This window comes from Barbatula barbatula (genome assembly GCF_947034865.1).
Source record: "Barbatula barbatula genome assembly, chromosome: 22".
Taxonomy (NCBI): Eukaryota; Metazoa; Chordata; class Actinopteri; order Cypriniformes; family Nemacheilidae; genus Barbatula; species Barbatula barbatula.
In genome coordinates, this window is record NC_136785.1 from 3,281,543 (window position 1) to 3,307,113 (window position 25,571).

General features: G+C 45.7%; 1 protein-coding gene across 1 annotated transcript in view; it reads left to right on the forward strand.

The window, feature by feature from the left end:
• LOC306911281 (putative E3 ubiquitin-protein ligase HERC1) overlaps positions 1 to 20,175 on the forward strand; it is a 57,829-nt gene extending 37,654 nt beyond the window's left edge. The window contains exons 56-78 of the mRNA XM_079486511.1: positions 176 to 375; positions 628 to 742; positions 905 to 1,036; positions 1,114 to 1,215; positions 1,307 to 1,480; positions 11,230 to 11,535; positions 11,644 to 11,709; positions 12,283 to 12,408; positions 12,497 to 12,635; positions 12,918 to 13,099; positions 13,179 to 13,334; positions 13,415 to 13,537; positions 13,656 to 13,758; positions 13,832 to 14,001; positions 14,107 to 14,245; positions 15,734 to 15,900; positions 16,162 to 16,331; positions 16,432 to 16,597; positions 16,673 to 16,749; positions 16,826 to 17,078; positions 17,852 to 18,004; positions 18,169 to 18,474; positions 18,716 to 20,175. Of these exons, the coding sequence (XP_079342637.1) occupies positions 176 to 375; positions 628 to 742; positions 905 to 1,036; positions 1,114 to 1,215; positions 1,307 to 1,480; positions 11,230 to 11,535; positions 11,644 to 11,709; positions 12,283 to 12,408; positions 12,497 to 12,635; positions 12,918 to 13,099; positions 13,179 to 13,334; positions 13,415 to 13,537; positions 13,656 to 13,758; positions 13,832 to 14,001; positions 14,107 to 14,245; positions 15,734 to 15,900; positions 16,162 to 16,331; positions 16,432 to 16,597; positions 16,673 to 16,749; positions 16,826 to 17,078; positions 17,852 to 18,004; positions 18,169 to 18,474; positions 18,716 to 18,901 (3,711 nt within the window). The 3' untranslated portion in view covers positions 18,902 to 20,175. The remainder of the gene's footprint in view (positions 1 to 175; positions 376 to 627; positions 743 to 904; positions 1,037 to 1,113; positions 1,216 to 1,306; positions 1,481 to 11,229; positions 11,536 to 11,643; positions 11,710 to 12,282; positions 12,409 to 12,496; positions 12,636 to 12,917; positions 13,100 to 13,178; positions 13,335 to 13,414; positions 13,538 to 13,655; positions 13,759 to 13,831; positions 14,002 to 14,106; positions 14,246 to 15,733; positions 15,901 to 16,161; positions 16,332 to 16,431; positions 16,598 to 16,672; positions 16,750 to 16,825; positions 17,079 to 17,851; positions 18,005 to 18,168; positions 18,475 to 18,715) is intronic.
• The last annotated feature ends 5,396 nt before the right edge of the window (positions 20,176 to 25,571 follow it).

The following is a 25,571-nucleotide window of genomic DNA, read 5'->3' on the forward strand; positions in this document are numbered from 1 at the left end:
TATTGTTAAATAAAAATATACATTTTATTTAGTTTAAGTTTTTCAAATAATAGTAGGCCAATATTCGGTTTGAATAAACAGAAACGTTTCAAAGTTGTGATTTAATTTGAACTAAATGAACCTTGCTGGCAATGCAGGAAACTTCTGGCAAACTTTTATCTTTGTTTTTTCACAGGAGAGCGTGAGTGCACTCAGGTGGGATCCCACAGGTCATCTTCTGTTGTCCGTCGGCCGTTCGGACGTCTTGAAAATCTGGGGTCGTTCTAACGGTGCATGGGTGACCCTTCATTCCCTCTTCCACGCGGGCAACGTCAACACAGCCGAGTGGTGCCCTCTGCCCGGGCGAGGGGCGGAGCCTCATCTTCTGATGGCTGTGTAAGTGTGCAACATTTTCCATCTTTTTAAGCAAACATTGAATCTGATTGGTCTCTTTGTACACGTACTGTTCTATTTCCACGCTCCTTTTAAACCCAGTGTATAAACATGTAGACATTGTCTCCATCATGAACACATTAACATAAGACAACCCTCCATGTCAGCACACATTTTTTATAATAATTTGGGATGAAAGTGTCTGCTAAATGCTTATAGTACATGCTAAGATTTTTAGTTTTGTTTATTTCTCAGTGGATGTCAAAATGGCCTCCTGTATGTCTGGACTCTTCCTCAAGGGGGCGCTAGTGTATCAGTGCCCAATTTCCTCTCCCCTTCTACCAGCCAAGACAAGAGCAGTGCCATCAAGGTCAGACTCAATTATCTATTGGTTTATTTTGTGAGTGGTTAATGTAGTAAAGTAAGCCTTATTCTTTTATACCTGTTTATTCTCCTCTTCAAATTAACCTTTGAAAATAGATATTTTTTGTTTGCAACAGTTAACCAAGAGACATGTGTTTGTTTGTTTCAGCGGGGTAATGCTAAATGTGTTTTTCGACTGAGCGGACACATTACCGCCGTGAAAACGCTGTCATTTTGTCCAAGTGGCCTTGCCCTTGTGTCTGGAGGAATTGGAGGTTTGCTGAACATCTGGTCCCTTCGGGTAAGTGACAGATTTCAACCAGTGTTTTAAGTTCATTTTACAAAACTTCTTGCAATTAACACCTCTCTTTTATCTAGGATGGTTCAGTCCTGCAGACCGTGGTTACTGGAATGGGCTCAGTGGTTTCTACCACCTGGATACCACACACAGGAGTGGCTGCCTGCTCTGGCAGATCAAAGGTACCAAACGCTTTAAAATGATTGACTTTGATTTCATTTAAATTTGTAAACAAAGTTTAACATATTAATTTCTTATTTTTCTCTCTCTCAGGATGTTTTGTTAATTCGCTGTAGTCCTGACTGGATCGCGCAGAATCACGTTCTGGTGTCGTGTCGCTCTGTTCTCCGCAGTCAAGGCATTCTGGGATTGAACCGTGCACCCTGCATGGCCGTCTTTCTTGAAAGACTTCCCACACTGCTACAGGAGCAGTACAGCTATGAGAAGGTAGTCTCATTTTACATCTAAAGAAGCTCCTGAAAAATCTTAAGAATACAAATGAATGCTGGTGGAACCTGATTAATAAAACATTGTTTTTAACAACCATTATTTCTTTTTACATTTATTGTAAGAACTGGAACTGTTAAAGTTGAGGTAACACACACAGTTTTTTTCAATCTCGTATTAATCTTGAGTAACTATAGAGTGGTATTGTATACTTCATATCTTTGAACAACAAAACATTTACTGCTGTACGCCTAATTTCCGAAAACAGTCAAGGCCCTGGAGGCGTGCAGTGGGCAGAACTAAAGCACGAGCACATCATACATCATCGTATTATCCCTGCATAACTGTGTTAATTCACTATAAATTTGTGTTGTTTACATTTTGCACGTACACGCCGATTGCTGATAAAACACAGACATATGACTCAGTTTCACTTCATGTCTGGCATTATTTAGCGCTGGGACCATTCCATCTATCAATTTCGAGCAACCTGCAAATCCTGCATTATATCCAACGTTTATATTACATTCATCAACGAAATGGTTTTGTGGTTTTGCCAAGTTGGATGATGAGATCGTGTTGCACCGTGGGGTGCGCCGGAAATACAAGTAGTTCTGTCTTGGCCAGGTTCAGCTGGAGGTGATGCTCTTTCCTCCAAGCTGAGATGTCTTCTAGGCAGGCTGTAATGCGAGTTAATACAGTGGTATCGTCTGGGTGAAATGAGATGTAAATCTGGGTGCTGTCAGTATAAAAGTGAAAGGAGTAGCCATGTGGCCGTATGGCGGGTCTCAAGGATGTCCTGTAGATGGAGAAAAGGAGTGGTCCAAGCACTGATCCCTGAGGGACCCCAGTGATCATGTGGTGAGCAGTGGACAGGCCCTCCATGACACCCTGAAGGATCTGCTGGAACAGTAGGATTTACATTTAGTCATTTAGCAGACGCTTTTATCCAAAGCGACTTACAGATGAGGAAACATTGGAAGCAATGATAACAACATAGGCAACAAAATACATAAGTGCATCAAAACTAGTCCATTAAAGCCTAGCACAGTATACAAAGCTAGTCAGGTTTGAACCGGCGGAGAGGAGTGCCTGAGATTTGTAATGATGACAGGGTTGCTAGCAGTATCTGGTGATTGACAGTGTCGAACTCTAAAGATAAGTCAACAGAATCAGGACAGAGGATTTAGATTCTGCCTTGGCTAGTCCTTCCGTGACCGATAGAAGTGCAGTTTCAGCGGAGTGGTTTGTTTTGATGCCGGACTGCTTGTTGCCTAGAAGTTTATTCTGGGATAAGAAGGAAGACACCTGGTTAAACACTGCCCTTTCAAGAGATTTCGCAATAAATGGGAGGAGAGAGACAGGTCTGTAACTGTCGGTAATAGAGGGACTAATCGCTTCTGCCACACATCAGAAAAATATCAGTACACACAAATGTTTTCTATTTTAAAGATGGCAGTAATGGTGTTATGAATGTGACAAAAAAGAGCACAGTTATTGAGAGAAACATACTTCGTAAGATTACTGTGGATTAAAATGCACAGACCATAAGCAATAACACCCAACAAATGGAGAAGGGATGGCTCCTCATAGAACATTAAATAGTCATTATATTTTCATGTGCCCATTTACGTGAAATATGGATTGTTATAGATTAAATTCTGAAAGCTGCACTTGCAACACCTGACTGTGAAAAATCTTGCAGTAAAGATAAAAATGTGCTTTGAAAACATGGGTTTGTGAAATTAACTTTATGGCTAGATATCAAGTTGAATATTATTATAATGTACAGGAACTGGAACCTGATACTTGTCTTAGTAAGCACTACTAAAAAGTGCTTTGTGTTGAAATCTGTTGTATGCCACAGAAACTGCTTGTAGTAGTTCATAAATATGACATACTGTGTCTGTTTTTAATGCATTATGATACCCGACACATGCGCACAAACTCGCATATATAATTGTCTTCAACGCAAAACTCTGTGCTGAGCTTTTTGTCTCTGTTTGCTGGCTCTTCTCCCGGTTCTACTGCAGAGTTTTGCTCTATTATCAGCTCATTACTGTACTCTGATAAACAGCAGAGAGCTCCTGCAGTCCAGAGAGCCGTCACACCATCACACTGCAGTGTTTTCTGTTCTCATACATGAACTGCTGGTTCAACCAGAGACATCAGGTTCCCTTTCTGTCGGTCTCTCGACGTTGTGTCGAAGCCGACAGATGGGGTTCGCCCTTGAGAACCAATCGTCTCTGACTATTTTGAAAAGGCCAATGAAATTGGCGAATGAAATTTGCATGCCGGGCTCCGCCCCCGGATATCCGGGTATAAAAGGGGAGCCGGCGTGCTCATTCATTCACCTTTTGTTCTTCGGAGCCTTCGCATCTGATGACATTCTTCGAATTGCCGATTTCTACGACGCGGTGCAGCGGAGATTCCCCTGGGCGTCCTGGCAGTTCCTGAGGTATTTTTCTAAAAGAGCAATTTCCTCAGCGTGGCATTGCCCGCTGATCTCTTGGGTGCAGTACACTCATCGAGGACGGGGACGGACACGGTGGTTGCCGCAAGTGTTCGGGGGTCCGATCACTGTGGCAGCCTCGTGGATTCGTCCTGCCCGCACGGCGCGCGGATGGCTATTCAGACGTTGCGTCACTGCGCGCGGATGGCTAGTCAGACGTTGCGTCACTGCGGGCGGACGGCTATTCAGACGTTGCGTCACGTTGGCTACGTTCTGTCAAGAGCAAGCCACCACCTCGTTTGCTTCCCGTTCTGTGACCGCAGCGGCTACGGCCCTGCCGTCAGCGGCGGCGAGCAGCGAGGGTGATGTGGGGATTATCGTGAGCGTTAATCCGTCAGCCGGTCGGCTCGCGGACCGCTCGCGCCCCGTCTCGCTTGTTTAGCAGGTCCCCAAGGATGGTCCTAAGCCATCTTATTCCTCAGCCACGCGCTCGGACACGAGCCGTGGAGATGAGGTGTCTCTTGCAACATCGGAGCGCGACCTGCTGGCATCAGACTCTGGCGATTCCCTGAAGCTCCCTCCCTCGGGAGGTCGAGCACAGGTGAGAGCAGACGTCAAGATGTCAGCCATGCTCGCTCGGACCGCCGTGAGCGTCGGGTTGCGGTGCAGCCCTGGTGCTCGCGGCTGGGTACTCGCACATTGGGCCCGGCTCAAGTGCCAAGTTTTACCGAGCTGCATAAGGAGTTCAGTAAGACCTGGAGCGTCCCTTTCGGCGCGCTTCCGTCTAGCTGACTCTATCGCCCTCTCTTCCCTCGGGGCGGGGAGGCAGCTAGGGACTATGTCAATGCACCCTGGGTGGAGCATGCAGTCGCGGGTATCCGCAGACGGCGGCCACCTGGGGGGCTTGACCTAGACTCACCGTCCAGGGCATGTAAGGTCTCAACATCTCTGGTGTTGAGGCTGGCAGTGCCGTGGACCAAGCTGCCTCCACTCTTACGCATGGCCTTCCTGCAGGCCAGGGCGCTAAAGAGAGCCCCACGGGGTAAGACCGACCCAAGTAGTGCCGCCGCCGACTGGCCCTCCGGGGACCGCGGTGGCAGCGCAGGCTGGGTCGGACGATGTCCACATCAGTGGCCCGGAAAGATGCCTCGGACCCAATCTTGCGCAGGGGGGCGATGTCGAGAAAGGCCACTTTCCCGACTCCCCTCTCGCAAGGTCGGCTGATTGGTGGCGCTGTCAAGGACTGCTCCAGCAGCCTTTTGACAGTGTAGAAACAGACCGGCCTGCTGTGACCCGGCCGCCTTTCGGCCGTCGAGGTCTCGCACGTGGTCTGCCCCCAGCAGCCCTGGCCTTCTCCAGCGTCGACTCCGGTTCTGGTGCCCCCGCAGGTGGCCCCCCGGAGGAGGACGTCAAGAGAAGGACCACCTAGAGAGATTGAACCATCGGGCCCGACCCAGCCTGGGTTGCTGGATGGTCGGACTGGGGCGGTCCCTGCCGCGTCCCAAACACCTTCTGGGCCCCTTCGGGGGCCTAGTGCCCGCCTTCTCACAAGGAGAGGTCTCTCTCTGGGTCCCACTTGCAGCCGCTCTCACCCTCTGAAAGATGGTGTTCGGCAACTCGACGTTGCGTCGTGGCGGCACGCAATGACGAGTATAAAGCAGCCCTCAGCACTCTCGCTTCGACGGTGCGTCGAGCTGCGCCATCGCCTGGCAGGTGATTTAGCGGAGCCGTTCCCCCCGGGGAGAACAGCACTGCTAGTCATTGAACCAACCCCCGCGGGTTGATGAAGTAGATCGCAGCCCCCCCTGTGAGGTCTCTGGGTGCTTGGTTAGCATTTCAAACCATCACGGTGGCTGGGAGTGTGGTCCGTCTCGGCATTCGATCCAGCTCGCCAGACCTCCGCCGGACTTCAGGCATCCTCTTACCTCAGCAGAGGCAGGGATGTTCCTGTGCTCCAGGCCGGGGCTGCCACCCCTCTGGCGAAGGCGATCGAACCGTCCCCTCGGCCGAGATGTCCAGTGGCTTCGACAGCCGCACTTCATCATCCCCAAAACCAGGGGTCGCTGCATACCTTGAGCAGCACCTTGCAAGGGTGCCGTTCGGGAGGCGCAGAAGCGCGTCCTGGTGTCTGTCAGACGCCAGGAGTGGTTCATGACAACTGACCGCATACTCTCATGTACAGTTCCCTCGGCACTGTCGAGGGGCTGGCATGTCAGTAAACGGGTCAGCCGGGAAAAAGAGAGCAGCTCTCCCTGGCGCGGAGCTCCCCCTTTTCCTGGTAGAGAACTCAACACTGTCTCCATGACGGCGTGCTCGCTCACGAGCACGCACAGTCAGTGCTGAGCTGCTTGAACTTTCAGGCAGCAGCCAGCGGTCCCCTGAAATCAGTTTCAGAGGCTCCTGGGCATGGTGTCCTCGGGGGTGGCCTGTCCCCCTCGGGTTGACGCACATGGGACCGCGACAGCACTGACTACAGAGATGAGTTCCCTGGAGAGCGTGGCGCACCGGCAGTAGGCGTATCGTCATTACACCTGCTGCCGTCGCATCCTAACCCCGAGCAGGTCTTGAGGCCGGTCGTGGAACGACAGACGCCTCCCTACGGGGTGCGGGTGCGGTGTGCAATGGGCGCGCAGTGTCGGGTCGCTGGACGGGCCCCCGCCTGCGTTGGCAGATCACTGCCTTCAAGTTGCTAGCTGTCCTGCTTGCACTGATGAGGCTCCGGCCTCTCGTGCAGAGCCAGCATACTGGCCCGGACAGCACGACCGGCGTAGCGTACTAAACCTCAGGGTGGCACTCGCTCGCTGCAGTCATCGCAACTCGCCCAAAACGCCTCCTCCCGTGGAGACAGCAGGTGGCAAAGCCCCTGCAGGTCACATGCCCACCGGGCGTCCTGAACCAGACAGCCAAGCGCTCTCTCGTCAGTTGACACCCCGTGGGAAGTGATGACTCCACCCCTGCGGGCTGGCCTGGGTGTGGTTTGGGCGGGCACAGGGGGACCTGTCGCCTCCCTGAACACCACCCAGTACCGCTGGGCATTCCTTGGACGAGGACCCCCTCGACACGGAGGCCCTAGCACGCAGCCTCCAGTGGAGACAGCAGGTGGCAAAGCCCCTGCAGGTCACATGACCACCGGATGTCCTGAACCAGACAGCCAAGCGCTCTCTCGTCAGTTGACGCCTCGTGGGAAGTGACGACTCCACCCCTGGTGGAGACAGCAGGTGGCAAGGCCCCTGCAGGTCACACGCCACCGGGTGTCCTGAACCAGACAGCCAAGCGCTCTCTCGTCAGTTGACACCTCGTGCGAAGTGACGACTCCACCACTGCGGCCGGCTTGGGTGTGGTTTGGGCGGGCACAGGTGGACCTGTTGCCTCCCTGAACACCCCCCAGTGCCGCTGGGCACTCCCTGGTCGAGGCTCCCCCCTCGACACGGAGGCCCTAGCGCGCAGCTGGCCGCGGGACAAGCGGAACTACGCTTCCCCCCAGTGAGCTTCATTGCGCAGGTCCTGTGCAAGGTCTGGGAAGGGAGTATCAAGTGCTGCTAGTTGCGCCTTACGGGCCCAACTACACTTGGTCCTCGGAGCTAATACTCCTGACGACAACTCCCCCTGGCCAAATCCCCTGGCGAAGGGCCTACTCGCAGGGGATGGACACGTTGTGGCGTTCGAGCCGGACCTCTGGGTCTGGCTCCTGGATGGGACGAGGAGTTCCTGGATGACCTACCCCCCTCAGTGGTGGAGACTGTCACTCAGGCAAGGGCCATGCCCACAAGGCTGGATGCCTTTAAGTGGCGCCCCTTCTCGTCCTGGTGCTCTTCTCGAGGAGAAGACCCGCGGAATTGCTCGCTCAGGAACGTGCTGTCCTATTGCAGGAGAGGCTGGGGAGTAATCTCCCCTTCCACATTGGAACGTGGGTACCCGCTGTCGCGGTTATCACGTACCAGTTGCTGGTGAGCCTCTGGGGCGGCATGACCTGATTATTAGGTTCCTCTAGGGCGCGAGGGGCTAAGGCCTCGTCCGCGCCCCGTACCCTCTTGGGACCTTAAGGTGGACCTTTGGGTCCCCTTTTTTCGGGCCCTGCCGAGAGCCCCTTCCTCGTTCTGCGAGGGGGGTTGGCTCTCCTGCTGGGGCTCGAGTCCATCCAGAGGGTGAGGCACCTGCAAGCATTCCGTGTCCACCGATTGCCAAATTTCAGGCCCGGTGACTCTCACGTGATCCTGAGACCCCGGCCGACTTACGTGCCCAAAGTTCCGCCGCCCCCCTTTGGGACTAGGTGGTGAACTTGCAGGCGCTCCCACACCGGGAGAAAGACCCAACCTGTACGTGGGGTGTCCAGTAAGCGCATTGCGCCTCTACTCGAACCACACTGAGGGCTTCAAGGCCCTGAGCAGCTCTTGTCTGTTATGGAGGTCAGCAACGGGAGTGCTGTATCCGAGGAGAGTTGTAGCGCTGGGTCGCACACGCCGTCACTACGGCGTGCCGATCCTAGCCCGTGCCCATTTGAGTGACGGTACACTCCGCTCGGGGTGTGACCTCCTCGTGGGCATCGGCTTAGTGCGCCTCTCTGGCAGACATCTGTAGAGCTGCGGGTTGGGCTACGCTATACCTCGCAGAGGCTTACAACCTCCGTGGGGAGTCGGCAGCTCGAGTCTTGCCAGCAGGTGAGACCAGCAGTCGTGGGGCGTACGCCTGCGCATAGCGCCATTCCCCTTCTGAGGTGGACCAGTGCGCTATGGGCTGCCTCCCTTCTTTCCCCAAGGGTGAAGAATAGGCAGTCCGTCCATCCATCAATAGCACTCAGGGCGGCGGGCTCGGCGGAGCAGCCCTGCCGCCTATGGCCGGGTATCAAGCTGAGTTATTACATATAGCTCTAACCGGACCTAGTGCCCCACACGTAGTAACCCCCCACTAGGGTGGTTCCGTCTGAGATGTCGTCATGAGATGGTTCCCCGCGTGGCAACCCATGACCTCCCCAGGTGGACATCCACCTTGCGGCATTCCGCACATACCTCCCATGAGTTCTCCCCTATTTGGTGAGACCATGTTGGTGTCTCCACTGTATTCCCCCCTAGGGTGAGAAGTGGTCTCCGTAGCGCACGTCCTCATTGAAGGAACAGCGCTTACCCAGTAGCCCTACGACTGGATGGCCCTCGCCAATGGGGCCGTCTGAGTTGGCAGAGGGCAGGGGCTACTCATCTTTGCCAAAAGCTCTGGGAGCCCCTGCCTGCCCACTGGAAGGTTACAAATTTCGCGATAGCGCTCACGTGTGGCTCGCCCAGGCCGGTCAACGTCGCTTCGCTAGAGATTGTGACGCGGCTAGTGCCGTGGCGTTTTCCATAGGAACCCCATCTGTCGGCTTCGACACAACGTCGAGAGACCGACAGAAAGGGAACGTCCCGGTTACGTATGTAACCTCTGTTCCCTGATGGAGGGAACAAGACGTTGTGTCCTTCTTGCCACGACAATAGCCGTCCGCTGCAGCAGTCACGAGATGCTCTCAGGCTCCTCAGCACAAAAGGTGAATGAATGAGCACGCCGGCTCCCCTTTTATACCCGGATATCCGGGGGCGGAGCCCGGCATGCAAATTTCATTCGCCAATTTCATTGGCCTTTTCAAAATAGTCAGAGACGATTGGTTCTCAAGGGCGAACCCCATCTGTCGGCTTCGACACAACGTCTTGTTCCCTCCATCAGGGAACAGAGGTTACATACGTAACCGGGACGTTCTCCCTCGTTATGCTAATGTGATTTTAATAAAGTTAAAAGCATAGTTCACCCAAAGATTTCAATCCTCTCATCATTTATTCGACCTCATATTGTTCAAAACCTGTATACGATTCTTTCTTCTGATTAACACTAAAGAAGATATTTTGAGAAATATGTCAGTGGTTTTTGCGTCCGTACAATGTCAGTGTTGCTTGGTTACCAAGCAACGGAATACAAGTGCCGGAAATACAAGTAGTTCTGTCTTGGCCAGGTTCAGCTGGAGGTGATGCTCTTTCCTCCAAGCTGAGATGTCTTCTAGGCAGGCTGTAATGCGAGCTAATACAGTGGTATCGTCTGGGTGAAATGAGATGTAAATCTGGGTGCTGTCAGTATAAAAGTGAAAGGAGTAGCCATGTGGCCGTATGGCGGGTCTCAAGGATGTCCTGTAGATGGAGAAAAGGAGTGGTCCAAGCACTGATTCCTGAGGGACCCCAGTGATCATGTGGTGAGCAGTGGACAGCCCCTCCATGACACCCTGAAGGATCTGCTGGAACAGTAGGATTTACATTGTCATTTAGCAGACGCTTTTATCCAAAGCGACTTACAGATGAGGAAACATTGGAAGCAATGATAACAACATAAGTGTATTCGGTAGTCTATATGAGTCGATCCTTGTATTCAGGGGCGTAATTTCCGCTGGGGACGGGGGGACATGTCCCCCTCACTTTTCAAATGAGTATGTAATGATTTTTTACAACACACCGTCATCGTCACGGAGAAGTGGAGTATAGGACCGAGCAGGAAGCAATCGGCCTGTGTTGACTCTAAAAATAGATCACTTAAAGATTGTTTTCAATCATGTGGTTTTGATTTGAATTGAATAGAAATTAGTTTTTACGTGGTCGTTGTATCGGTAGGCTATGTTAAGCTATTTCCTTATAATAGACTTCTATGGGGAAGAAACGCGCAACGTGTGATTTATTACTTTATTCGTTTAATAAGGTCTCGTGCTTTTAACAGCAGTTAGTGTTTATGACAAGGCTTGACAGAAACGTGGGTTTCTCTGGTAGTTGTTTAGGTACGTTAAATCAGTGGTGTAGTTTACATGATATGCCGTATACACATTATAAAAGATTAAAGATTTAATCCACGCAACAATGTGCTTTGTGTCGGAAAAGTGAGACGCACTGACTAGATTTCCGAAATGAAATGAAAGGAGATCATGAAAGGCAAGCATACACTATTTGATTGTAAGTAAGCCTGCCCATGAAGCTACTGCTGCTTCGGGTTAGTGTCACAAAAAAAAAGGCCAACGAGGTTCGCAAGGTCGCAATAGTGTTTCTCTGTTCTCCAATGTATACTTTCTGCTGATATAACTGACCACACTTTTAAAAGCACTGCCGTTCTGTAATAAATTTAGCATATTTGTTCATTAACATAACTGTAAACTGATAGTTGGCATATTAATAAAATAGTTTCTAACATAAAGCAAAAACATTTTCCCCCGTTTTGTGTCCCCCCCTCTTCTCAAACCAAAGTTACACCCTTGCTTGCATTTATAAACAGAAAAAGCATTTATTATTTTAATCCTCAGGTTCATGTGATGACAGGAGATCAGCTGACCCACAGTGCCTTCCTTCAGAGTTTGGCTTCACTAGCCGTGGGTCTGTTCCTGGATCAGTTGCTGTGTCGTCACCCCGTCCCACCTCACCACACGGGGACGGGACCGGATCAGGACAGCACCCTCGGATCCCACTGCCCCTCAGAGTGGAGCTGGCTGTCCACTTACTCCACCACAGTGAAGAGCGCAGAGGCCTTTGCTCGTGGCACTCCTTTCCCAGAATCCTTCGCTGTACCCGAGTTTCATCAGCCTGGTGCCGCCGAGTTCCCCAAACCACTGGTGAGAGCTTTAAACATTATAATAAATGATTTCGTCTAGTTTCATTTTCTAAACCTTTGTAGCATGATGTTTTTGATCCAAGATTTTTCTGGTTTGTGGTCTGTGCAGGACAACAGTAAATGGACCTTCATGATGGATGAACAGCTCATGTCCTGGGCTACCTGCAGGCCTGAAGTAAGTTTGTGTCCACATGATCTGTTTACGCGTTTGCAGATTTGTGAAAAAACTGTTCTTGCCGGATCGGCTTCATTCTTCAGTGTCAGTGTAGTCTGTGTTTAGCACATTGTGATCCATGACAGATTATTATCAGTCCTTGTGGTTTTATTTTATATTCAGCTTTTATAATACCGGAGCAAATCCTCTTTCTGCCTCACATAAAATCTGTGTCCAGCCTCAGAGTCCCGTCTGTGCCATTTAAAGGGATAGTTCACCCAAAAAGATCAATTCGGTCATTATTCACCATTTTGTCAAAAGCTGTATATGACTCTTTCCTGTGTGAAACACAAAAGAAGATCTTTAGAGACATTTTTGTGTCCATACAATGGAAGTCAATGGCAGGTTAGCAATGACACAAAGGTGAGAAATGATGAATGATTTTTATTTTGGGATGAACTACCCCTCTATCATAAAATGAAATGTGCCCTTTTTTCCAAGAAAACTTGTATTATTGTGTTTATTACAATAGTTTCTATGTATACCTGACTTATAGACATACATGTACACATTTTTGGTTATTTCGGGTGGCAGGACTGGCAGCAAGGTGGTAAAAGCGAGGTATATCTGTGGGGTAACGGACGTCATGGGCAGCTGGTGGATGTTGGAACGAGCGCATCTGTGCCCACCCTCGCGTCTTCGCTCTCTCAAACACAACAGGTAGAGCGTAGATTCAAAGTTCACATGTAAATACTACAGTACACATTATTCCCTCAGCATCCGGTTCATAAATGTGTATTTTTCTCAGGTGGTGTGTGGTCAGAACTGCACATTCTTGGTTCAAGCTAATGGTACAGTACTAGCTGTAGGAGAGGGCAGTTATGGGCGGCTTGGACAGGGCAACTCGGACGACCTCTACATACCCACTATCATCTCAGCCCTACAAGGTAACACAAATCACTGCAACTCACTTGGTAGAACGTACAGTAGATGGATGTTATTTACTGATATTCATGGCTTTGAGGAAAAATGGGAAAATATGACGGGTTAAAAGTATAGCTCACCTCAAAAATTGTCCCCATTGGAAAATAAATTACTATGGTCAAGACAATTGGGACCGTTTTTGGGTGAACCATTCCTTTGATGAGTCTTGCTTGATCGAATATACATAATGTATATATATTGACGTAATGTGTTTATGTGATAAAACATTTTGTATTTTATAACAGGTTACGTGGTGACACAGCTAGTGACATCATACGGGTCGGATGGTCACTCTCTTGCTCTCACAGAGACCGGAGAGGTGTTCAGCTGGGGTGACGGGGATTATGGGAAACTGGGTCATGGGAACAGCGAAAGACAAAGACGACCCAAACAAATCGAGGCTCTGCAGGGAGAGGAAGTTGTGCAGGTACCATGAGCAGTTTGTGAAAATCAAATAATCTTGAAGTGTTTTTTATCTTGTAGATCATTTGATATCCTTTTTTTAGCTGGCTTGTGGATTTAAACACTCTGCTGTCGTCACATCTGATGGGAAACTTTTCACATTTGGAAGTGGAGATTCGGGTCGCTTGGGTCAAAGGTCGACTTCCAACAAGATGCTTCCAGAAAGGGTTACAGCACTAGACGGCTATCGCATAGGACAGGTAAGAGGTGCCATTTTTTGTTTTTACTTTTGCTTTCAAACTATTTTATCAATAAATGACACAAGATCTTGTTGTCATAGGTGTCTTGTGGTATCAACCATACTTTGGTCCTTTCGTCGGACGGCCTTACCTTATGGGCATTTGGAGATGGTGATTATGGTAAACTCGGTATCGGACCGTGTACCGTCAAGTGTTACCCACAGGTACCATCCATCTCTCTCTGTTTTACTTTCTAAAACTTGATCTTCAATTTCTCAAATTCTCATTGGCTGTATGATTTTTGTCATTTGCTGGTTGTCTTGTGTTTCTATTGGATGATAGAAAGTGGAGGTTCTCTGCAACAAGGGAATCAAAAAGATCGGATGTGGAACTCACTTCTCGGTTGTTCTGGCTAAAGATGGACACGCGTACACATTCGGCCAAGGTAGAACCAAGGAAATATCTGTATCCAAATGCGTTCTGGATCGGATATCTTCATGTTCTATTTGTTTTCATAGAGCGCCTGATAGGTCTTCCTGACTCTATGCTGAAGAATCATAACCGGCCACAGATCGTCCCTGCTTTGGAGGGCGTGTTTATTGAAGACATTGCTGTTGGTTGTGAGCACATCTTAGCTCTGTCTAACACTGGAGATGTCTATGCGTGGGGCTGCAACTGCGAGGCTCAGGTGCAAAAATTTGCCATCACATGTCATCTTGATTTAGTCCTCTGTGCGTCTCTTGTAGATCTGTGTGCATTCTTATCTAAGCTTGTGTCTTTGTGTGTAATGTAGCTTGGTCTGGGTCACTCCAACCCTGTTAAGGAACCCACTTTGGTGACTGCTCTACAGGGCAAAAACATCAGGCAGATATCTGCTGGACGCTGCCACACCGCTGCCTGGACCACACCAGCTTTGTCACTCAGGGCTTCGGGTACTTAGAGTCTTTCAATCTGTTCTTATCATCTCCTTCTCTGTGTAGTAAAGCAGCGGTTCTGATCTATGTAAACTTGTGTATGTTATGTGTTATGTCACGTTAACAGCCGAAACTTATTAAACTGGTGATAAAACAGACACGTACGATATCATTCAAAGCTGTAAAGGGTTTACATTTATTTGCGCAGACCCACGATAACCACAAAACATCGTGCTTTTGTCATATTACCAAAGCCAAGAGGATGCACTTTCTGCCGTCTGTGAACTGTGAATCTCTCCGTCCGCAGAAGTGCTTCAGGTGTGCGTGTGATAAGATGTTATGTGAGTCATTTACAGTGTTTTTAATGATCAGACACTATAATCCCTGAACCTCTAAAAGAGCAACACTCTAAGGTGCTTTTAAGTGGTCAGAACAAAACGTATTTTAGATTTAACTCCTGTTATAAACTCAGAGATGTGGATTTGGACGGCAATTAAATTACCGCACAACCTTGGTGTTTGTCAAAAAACAGTAGGTTATTCGGCCGGGGATTTTCCCGCGGATGGTGGGAGAAAAACACAGACAGTATGCATTCAGACAGCATTTAAATTTGTATTTACCCACGTAAATGGTGAAATATCTTACATCCCTATGAGAAACAATTACCTTTCAAATAGGGCTTAAGACTTAACTTTCTTATAAATGACTGAATCTAATTTTTTACAGGTGCCTAGTTGTAAATAATGTAAATAATTTGGGATGTAAGATTCACGATGCGATTCACGATTCTGATCTCACGATACGATTTAAGAATAAAATACAGTGACTTGAGGCAAATCAGAAATGAGCAACTGCCCTTTTATCATTTCTCAAAAACTGCACATTTTTGTGTAAAATAAAAATATATTCAAATCGCACACTTCAAATAAATGTTTCTTAAATATTGGACAAATACCTCATATTTACATTTCATTTGAAAAAATAATTACCAGTTAACGGTGCTTATACAAGAATAATCGTCTTGCAGACGGTTGAAAATACAGCCGTAGGAAAATGAAGAAACCATTTCAGAGACCATTTTTCTGATTTTATTTTATTTTGAATATCGTGAAAATTTTGTGAACTACTAACAATATTTCTATCAAATTTGTTTCTGTTTACATTAATTTGCAGAAAACATAAAAATAAAATAACAGAAAATATGCTCTGTATTTTTTACAAAAAATGCAAAGAAAACAAATTCATGTATTTAGAATAAGTAAAAAAAATGATGTGATAACCCTTTCATCACAGTTTTCATGTGTCAGTCTTTCACATTGCTGTTGGATGACTTTGTCACTCCCGAGGTTGGATTTTGTTGAAATTCAGGAAACACTGGAATGGGCTCAATACATCCAGAAATGCTGTTTTGAAACGGAAATTTTAAATAAACTCTTCATTTTTGAATTCCGCGGCTGTATGATCCAAAACGTGATCACAAATCGACACTTTTCTTGCGTCTTGCAGGTTGTTCAGGGATACAGCTGGGTCTGCCTCAGTCCGTGCCCCCTCAGTATAACGCCCTGAAAGACTGCAGCCCAGAGGTGCTAAACACCCGTCTCCGAGTCCTCTACCACTTCTCTGACCTCATGTATAAGTCTTGGAGGCTTCTGAACCTCGATCCCAGCAGCCAGGTGCGTTCAGTCAATAACACACACGTTTCTGTGAATGACAGCAACTTCCAAACGCAGCCGATAAGCTGAGTGCATGAATCTTCACTGGAACCAAACCATATCTCACCTCCTGCCAAGAACTTATAGTCTTATTTTTACTAAGCCACCATGAAGTGTTCCTTGCTTAAGTTCCTGTTTTAATCACTAAACAAATTGATTTCTGTCAGTCGATATCAAGGCGAGGTGTTCATCTGACTATGTCTGTCTTTGGCTGCACTCCAGGTGAATGTTTCCCGGTATAGCTCAGGTACAGCTGCCATCGTGCAGGGTCAGCTGCGAGGCTTGCTGTCCCCAAAAGTCAACACCCTTCCTCTCGTGCGCACGATCGGTAGAACCATGACCCAGGGAAAAACCTACGGCCCGCAGATCACAGTCAAGAGAATTTCAGCGAGGTACAAAACAAATCTTTTCATTGAATGACCATGTTGTAGAAGCAGAGAAACAGACGGTTGACAGTCTGTCAGGTATCTAAGTCTGTCCTCCTGTTCACAGGGGGCGCTCTAGCAAGCCCATCTTTGTGCAGATCGCGAAGCAGGTGGTGAATCTAAACCCCACCGAGCTGCGTCTGCCATCCAGAGCGTGGAAGGTGAAGTTGGTGGGAGAGGGAGCGGATGACGCGGGGGGCGTGTTTGACGACACCATCACTGAAATGTGCCAGGTTAGAACTTTTTCCCGCATCCGTGCGCGCCGATGTGGTTTGTCAGATGTTCAAAACGCTGTTCTCTGTTCTCAGGAGTTGCAGTCTGGTGTGGTGGATCTGCTCATTCACACTCCAAACAGCACTGCTGATGTTGGGAGCAACACAGACCGGTACATTGTAAAGACTGATAATAACGCTGTTAGTTTTTCCTCAAGACCGTTTCCACTAACCTGTGTTGTCTGACAGGTTCTTTCTGAACCCCGCGGCATCCTCAGACGATCACATGGTTCAATATCGTTTCTTGGGTATTCTGATGGCCGTGGCCATTCGTACGAAAAAGCCCCTGGATCTGCACCTGGCACCGTGGGTTTGGAAGCAGATGTGCTGTATTCCTCTGGGAGCTGCTGACCTGGAGGAGGTGGACCTGCTCACGTACCGCTCACTTCAGGGCATCTTGCATCTGGACAACAGTGTGATCAATGAAGAGAACTTCACAGTGGTGAGAGGAGATGCAACTATGCATCTGTCGACAATGTTTAGAGACCATTTTTGATTTATTTATAACCATTAACTATAGCATTAATGTATAGTTAAATGTATGTCGCACAATCCAACGTTGTTTTTCCAAGAAAAAACAATTATGAATTAAATGTTGAATGTATTCAATCAAAATATTGACATGCATTCATGTATTTTTACTTATAATTTAAATCAGATATAAGTGTTTATAAAAATAATATCTTTCTGAAATGTATGCATGTGTGTTTATTAATACAAAATGAATATGCACAGTACACAGACATATATTATGCAAACAAAAACTTTTCGCAATTAACCATTTCACTGCCCTACTATTATTAATATTTGATATTCACATTTAGATGTATATTCATGTACATATTTCTTCTTTCTCCTTTTGTTCTCTTTCCAATTTTCAGAATTGTTCATTTTTTGCTTATATTGCTACCTGTATAATGACAGGAGTGCTGTGCCATGCATTTTACTATATATACTGTGTATGATTAAGTATATGTTGAAAAAAGCTGTAAAATGTTTACATGACAAAAGTTCAAATAAGTGAGCAAAGTGACAAATCTTGGAATCAGACAGTAGTGACCAAAAAATACTGTTTGTTTAATCCTAATGGTGAGCCATACGACCATGAGAGAGCATCATGGAACATCTATTAATAAATCTCTCTCTACATTCATTACAGCACAAGACCATTATCTGAAATAAAACACATTACATTCTCCAATTTACTTTGCGTAGATGATACCTCTGGACTCGTTCATGGCTCACGGCGCTGATGGCACCTTGGTTCCTGTGGTTCCCGGTGGGCACAACCTTCCTCTGACCTTCTCCAACAGAACCGAGTATGTGGAAAGAGCCCTGAACTACAGACTTCATGAGACGGACAGACAGGTACCTTCAAATGACACAAACTGATAAAAGAGCTGGCCGACCGCATGCTTGAACTGTGTTCAGTTGGAGTGTTTAGTTATGTAATGCTGTAATTGAGTTCTTATGCTAATTGCGAGAGCATTGTCAGCTAAAGCGTACACTCGGGTGCGTGTGTTCCCCTGTAGGTGGCGGCAGTGCGGGAGGGCATGTCGTCCATCATTCCCGTCCCACTGCTTTCCCTTCTCACAGCGCGACAGCTGGAGCAGCTTGTGTGCGGTCTGCCCGAGGTGTCCGTGGAGATGCTCAAAAAGGTGGTGCGTTACCGCGACATCACCGACACCCACCAGCTCATTGGCTGGCTGTGGCAGAGCCTGGAGGAATTCACCAATGAGGAGCGAGTTCTGTTTCTGCGCTTCGTGTCGGGACGTTCCAGGCTGCCATCCAATCCAGCGGACATCACACAGAAATTTCAGATCATCAAAGTTGACCGGGTAAAAAAAAACATTCGGTGTAGAAATCTCTCCGATATTCAATAATAAACCTTTCAGCAAGTCTGTTTTGTGCAGCTTGGGGCTTTTGCCTCTCTCTCGCCATCTCTGTTACAAGCATGAAATTGCAGCTTATTTGCGTACTTATTTTTTATGTTCAATGATGAACAAAATCGTAAATTATTATTATGAGCCTAATGTTGTAAACCAAGGTGAATCTTCATCCTCTATGTTCTCTCCACAGCCCCTGAACGGCCTTCCCACAGCTCAGACCTGCTTCTTCCAGCTCCGCCTTCCTCCCTTCACCAGCCAGGCAATACTAGCCGAGCGCCTGCGCTATTCCATTCACAACTGCCCCTCCATAGACATGGACAACTACATGCTCTCACGCAACACTGACCCGACCGACGCCTCCGATACTGAATACTGACGCTCCACTTGCAGATGCTTTTACTTTCAAAGCACAGCAAACAAAATGATTCACTCATGCAGTATGTTGTACATGCCTCCATTTGGTCTTACTTACTCATACATGCAATACAATTCCCGTCAATGAAATCTAAAGAACTGTACAGTACGCATAGTGCACCGCTGCAGCAACTTCTTCCACTAGGTTAAAGGAAGAAACGATTTATTTGTTTTTGTACTGTCTCTGAATGGTCCAGGATGCTTCCTAAAGACTCTAAAATAAGTTAAAAGGGATTTAAAAGAACTGAAATACAGTATCGACACGAGCTCTGTGCCTGGAATAGTCACGAGGCGGCTTGTGAAGTTAGTGGCAGAAGTCGAGCTAGGTTCGTAGTGAGCACTTGGCAGCTAGCTTCCTTTACGCCCCAGGTTATGCCAAAGGCTTTTAAACCACCGTACTGTAAAATGAGTTCATAAAAAGTGCTGTTAGTCTGAGAAACGCAGCCCGCAGCGATCACGACACGTGTGTTCGTCTCCGAGGCTTCAGTAAATTGTATCTCGAATGAATGTATACTTGCAGATGTCACGCACGTGTGCACTCAAACGTACTTTTATTTGCCAAATACTGTACTAACGCTGTACATTACTTAGTTGAAATAATTTTAGCCTTTTTTGCAACTGTGATGAAGCGTGTGGATACGTTTGGTGTGTCGGTTGTGTTGTGCGTTCTCTTACGAGAGGAGAACGGCGGTTTATGCTGATAGAGCGCCAGTGTGTTTGTGTGTTTTGGGCTTGTGTGGAAATAGCGCTGATGTAAAACACATTTCAGTTTTTACTTGTGTGGTGAAAATGTGTTTTACGCAGGAGTGACTCTCTGTATGCGGCGGTTTACAGTATTGCTTAATTATAGTTGTTTTTTCCTAAAGAATATTTATCTGAGTGAGCGTTTTGTGTTGAAAGGGAAATAAACCCCAATCGTAAATGACACTAGATGTGTATGCATTGCGCTTTAGCATTAAAATAAATCTTGCTATGATATTTACAGATTTCAAACCCCGAACCTCAACAGATATAATCATCTTGGCTGATTTTCTATGAAAGTACTCTTTGTCTAACCATGAAAGATTTCACGAAGTATGATTTAATAGGGTGTTAGTGTTATGCAATAGGATTATTCAATCAGTGTTCTCATTTCAGATTAAGCCATAAAACAGGTTCTCGTGAGATGTATGATATCATTTGATGGCACCTCAGACGGAAGTGCTATACTGTAAATTAAACTTTGTGTACAGACCTGTTGAGTCCGTAAGTCCTTTTCTTGCATCGTGTGTTGGTGTTGACTACACAGTTCAGTCATTGTATCCAAATTTGCTTCATTTTTGTTCAACATGCTCAGCCAAATCAAACTCGCCTATATAAAGGACACCTGTTCATGGAAGCAATCGATCAGATTCCAAACTCTCCACCATGGCCAAGACCAAAGAGCTGTCCAAGGATGTCAGGGACAAGATTGTAGACCTACACAAGGCTGGAGGGGGCTACAAGACTATCGCCAAGCAGCTTGGTGCAATTATTCGCAAATGGAAGAAACACAAAACAACTGTCAGTCTCCTTCGATCTGGGGCTCCATGCATGATCTCACCTCTTGGAGTTTCAATGATCATGAGAACGGTGAGGTATCAGCCCAGAACAAGACGGGACCACAGTCACCAAGAAAACGATGCCTATAACACACTATGCCGTCATGCACTGAAATCCTGCAGTGCCCGCAAGGTCCCTCTGCTCAAGAAAGCACATGTACAGGTCCGTCTGAAGTTTGAGACTGAACATCTGAATGAGATGAGACCAAAATCAAGCTTTTTGGCAACAACTCCACTCGCCGTGTTTGGAGGAGGAGAAACGCTGCCTATGACCCCAAGAACACCATACCAACTGCCAAACATGGAGGTGGAAACATTCTGCTTTGGGGGTGTTTTTCTGCTAAAGGGACAGGACAACTGCGCCGCATCAAAGGGACGATGGACGGGGCCGTGTACCGTAAGATCTTGGGTGAGAACCTCCTTCCCTCAGCCAGGGTATTAAAAATGGGTCGTGGATGGATTTTCCAGCATGACAGTGACCTAAAACACATGGCCAAGGCAACAAAGGAGTGGCCCAGCCAGTCTCCAGACCTTAATCCCATAGAAAATCTGTGGAGGGAGCCGAAAGTTTGAGTTGCCAAACGTCAGCCTAAAAACCTGAATGACTTGGAGAGGTTCTGCCAAGAAGAGTGGGACAAAATCCCTCCGGGGATGAGTGCAAAACTGGTGGCAAACTACAGAAAACGTCTTAACCCTTGTTTTGCAATCACATAGGTTTGCCACAAAGTACAAAGTCATGTTTTGCAAAGGTGTCGAATAGTTATTTCACTTAAAAATGCATTTCAAAAAAGTTATTAATTTGATTTTTTTGTGGCTTTTCTGTATCTCGATGTTGAAATGAACCTACCATTAGAATTTCAGACCTATCATTTCTTTGTCATTGGACAAACATACAAAATCAGCAGGGGATCAAATTCTTTTTTCCCTCACTGTATATAAAATATATTTTGAATCTCTGAACCCATAGGGATATGCCAAAAATATACTCAGGAGGTACACCGATGCAATTGTTTGACCAAAAGAGGGTTTTTTGTTGTGTACATTTCTAATATGTGAAGCGTTATGAATTCTGGTTTGAATACACGGACCAACAAAGTATTCTGTAGATGTAAATCCATATTCAATATCTTTGGATTTACGCTCCATGGCAAGCTACTTTTTTCTTTGTCAAATTAGATAATAAAGTAATGGATATACATTTTCTCAACCTCCAATTTGGAAAATGGGGCTGTAAAATACCCCCTCAGCAAAAGCTGCAGACTATATTTAGTTACTGCTACTGTCTATCCACTGACCTCATGCAATGAATCCGAGCACAGTCTTATCATGCAGAGATAATTCAGTTTATTAATGGTTTCCTGTTTTCAGCAAACAACTAGTTTATCTCAATCATTCTTTTAATGTGTCTCATTACAACAGCCAATCAAATTATGCAAATGATTGAAGTACTCAAACAAAGGTGTAATGTGATGGAAAAGGCCATACTGGTTTGAAGTTGCAGACCACAGCGTGATTCGTCGAGGAGGGTTTCATTCTCATCCTGAGATGCTATCTTTTTGATAAATTGCACACATTACCGGTCCGAAGAGGAGAGGGAGTGATCGTGATCATTTGCATTCTTGACTTTCTGCACTGAATTATATTAATTGATGAGTTACAGGGAGAGTGAGAGGGGAGGAGATACACATTAAGATGCTTCGAGCTGCTTTCATGTATTTGAAAACGTGTGTTGATGCAGGTCGGAGATGGTCCGAGACTGAAGAACTGTCCTGAAGAGCCACATGTACCGATAAACTCTAAAAACAAAGCGTAATATATTTCAACAATTGGCTTTAAATCATGGCCTTGGAATGGTTATATTTTGAGCTATTCACAAATTATTATTCATTTTATTTGTTTTCGTTTTGTACTTTTATGACTTTTTTTATATAAAACAAAAACTTTGAAGCTCAATATCTCAAAACTGCTCAGAATGCAGATAGAACCTAAGAATTCCAATGTGTTCGATCCGACAAATAATATTATACAAATAAAGATTTTTGTTACATTTCCAGGTAAAAGAAAAATGCACTTATATACACTTAAACACATTTTTATTACCATGGACTTGTTTTGTATTTAACATACAAAAAAAATGAATAGAATGAGCCTTTTAAGGTAAACTTAACTTTGCGTATTCAACCGTGCTATTTTGAGACACCCTGAATAGAACAAAGACTGTATTTTAATTAAAAAATGTTTTAACCTGGGTTTTCCCGTGAAAACCTTGAGATTGACGCATCATTTGATTCTTTTTGTGAAGACAATAAAGACCCGACACGAGATTAAAAAAACAGTCGTCGAAATGATGCAGAATGGAAAAAAAGAGAAATAAATTAAATTAAGAACAGACAAAACTCATGAAGATAAACAAATGTATAAACGAAATACAAATGTCTCGAGTAAAAAAAAGATCCTTTAAATGTGGCATAACATATTTGAAAGCTTTTTGGATTCCTTGAAAGAACTAGAATGTCAACAAGATGTTTTTCCTCACTTATCAATTTTTGTTCACATAGGACAGTGGAGAACCGAAATGAAAAGAGGGATAAGAGAGGGACCAGGACATGACCCACCTCGGATTCGAACGCGGGTCCCCGTGAATCTTTGCCTCATTTATAGCATGTGAACTGACCACTACAGCACAGACAAAAACAACAGTGTGTTTAATGAAAACATGGGCATTTTGGCACTTTGCTGCTTGTATCCGAAGTTATACAAGCCCAAGGTAATGCAGGACATTTAATATTCCATATCTAAATCATATTTAACGGCTGAAATACTCAATAATTCTGATTGGTCAGTTTTGACTGTCATATCAATAATAGTTTGTTCAATAATGTACTTATGTGGTAAGTAGCCGTGTAAGATGTAGGATATGTTCAGTGTGATATACCACCCAAGTCCTGATCACCCTGTCATATACTGTCTTTGTGTGATCTTTGGGAATTAAACCCATAATCTCAGTGTTGCAAGCACATTACCACTCAGTAATGTGTTTTCCGAAGATGAAGTATTTAAGCGTGCTGTCCCATACATGCCGAGTTTCAGTCTGTTCATCCGTTTTGATATGGTTGATCCTGCACAGCTCTTATTTGTACCGCCGTCGCTGTGAGAGTTTGACACACATGCTGAATCAGCATCCGTGAAGCCCATTTCTCAAGAATGTGTTGTCTGTGAGGGGAAAACATACTGCTGGCTGACCTTATTAGGCATCTGTTTAATGCCCGTACCTGTGTGAGATTCCTGCAGAAGTCAGCAGCCTTGCAGCTGGTCCAGGGACGGTGGAATCGTCAGCTCTGTGCTGTTTTATGGGGTCATTCATCTATCATGGGCACAGCGCACACATTTAGAAAGGACATTGGAGAATGTCACACCAAAATATACTGCTGAGCTACAAGCGCAAAGACTTAGAAAGGTTGGTGTAGAATTGTGAATATAGTATACAAGATAAATGTGGAAAAGGTCTTATGCACTTTAGATTAAAACGTCATAGGATGTTTTCACATCTCTAAATTCTTAAAGTTGAACCCGTTGACCTTTCATTTATAACCGAAAGAGGTCAAGTCGTGTAAATAAAGCGTATAACCACACTACAGCTTGAGGGTTGAATACTTTTATTTTTATTTTCTTTACGCTAAACCACTCACCGACTATTTGTATTGGATTTGTACCGGTTTTTTACAATCTCAGAATCGAGCTCCAGATGCGATGAGAATGCGGAACACAACCGGACGGTGCAATACGAGGTCAGATGTGTACACCGTGATGTCTTTGTGACATCATTCTCATTGTTTCCAAGGCAACGGGGCTTGCTGTGACGCAGGTGATTTGATACTCTCTCTGGTCACATAGGATAATGTTTACATGCTGCAGAAGATGCACTGAAATGTTGACTGCATCGTCATCTCTCTCTCTCTCTCTCTGTCTCACAGGTTAGGTCGAGTTTGGTATTGTGCAGCGGCGAATCGTGTGGTTATACATCCAAACACGACAGCAGATATAACAGATATTGGCAGTCAGCATTTGACACAGGCATTTTCAAAAACCTTTTCTTTTTTTTAGTTGTCTCCAAAAATGGTTTAACCATGGGTTATGCATGCCATGTCATATAGATATTCAGAAGCAGCTGTAGTGTTCTGTGGTTTATCCAAGCCAAACTTGACTAGGCTATTGTACAATTGGTTTGATTTCTTGGTGCAACAAATTTGGATTTCACCGTTCACATCTCCGTTCACGCTCAATTGTTTGCTTGTGAACTGCAGTTCTCTTGACTCAACAAGCTCCAGCAAAGTCTCTGGTAGGCCGAGTCAGTTCTGTTTTCGTTCAACACGGTAACATCCCCAGACAACTTGATTTACCCTTACAAGCACTGCTTCCATCTACTTGAAAAGCTCCAAAACGTTTTTCTCAACACAGTGTAACAAATTTTAGTTAGTGAATGTATAGTTCTTGTCCAGTTCTGTGGTGCTAGTTATTGTGGTATATTCATTTTCATGTAGCAACAATGTTTTGGTGCATATTTAGTTTGAGCTTATAATCATTAATTACAATCTAAGATACATATTTTCACAAATATACAAAATCTACATATTTTCATATATTTTATGAGGCTAATTATTTTCCAATTGTCAGGAAACTTTTAGAAATATCACAAGTAGCACAAGTGTATGACTACGTCTGGAACGTGATTTGTGAGGACAGTATTAGTCATAAAACACAAAAACGATCAAATGCACACTTATGAAGTTTTGGACGACTCATTATTAATCATTTTTATGTTAAACCGTTGTTTTGAGCTCAGTGTTATGTCAGTACCTTGTTATGTCTGCGTACGAGTAATAGCCGAAATATAAAAAAGTGTCAATATATCTGTAGTCTTTTTGTGAAAATAAGCGATTTTCGTATTCAACATCATTCAAAACTTCATACATCATTGTTAACGGTTCACTTCATGAAGAAGCAAGTGCTTTCCTGTAGTTCAGTGGTAAGAGCATGGCGCTAGCACACCAA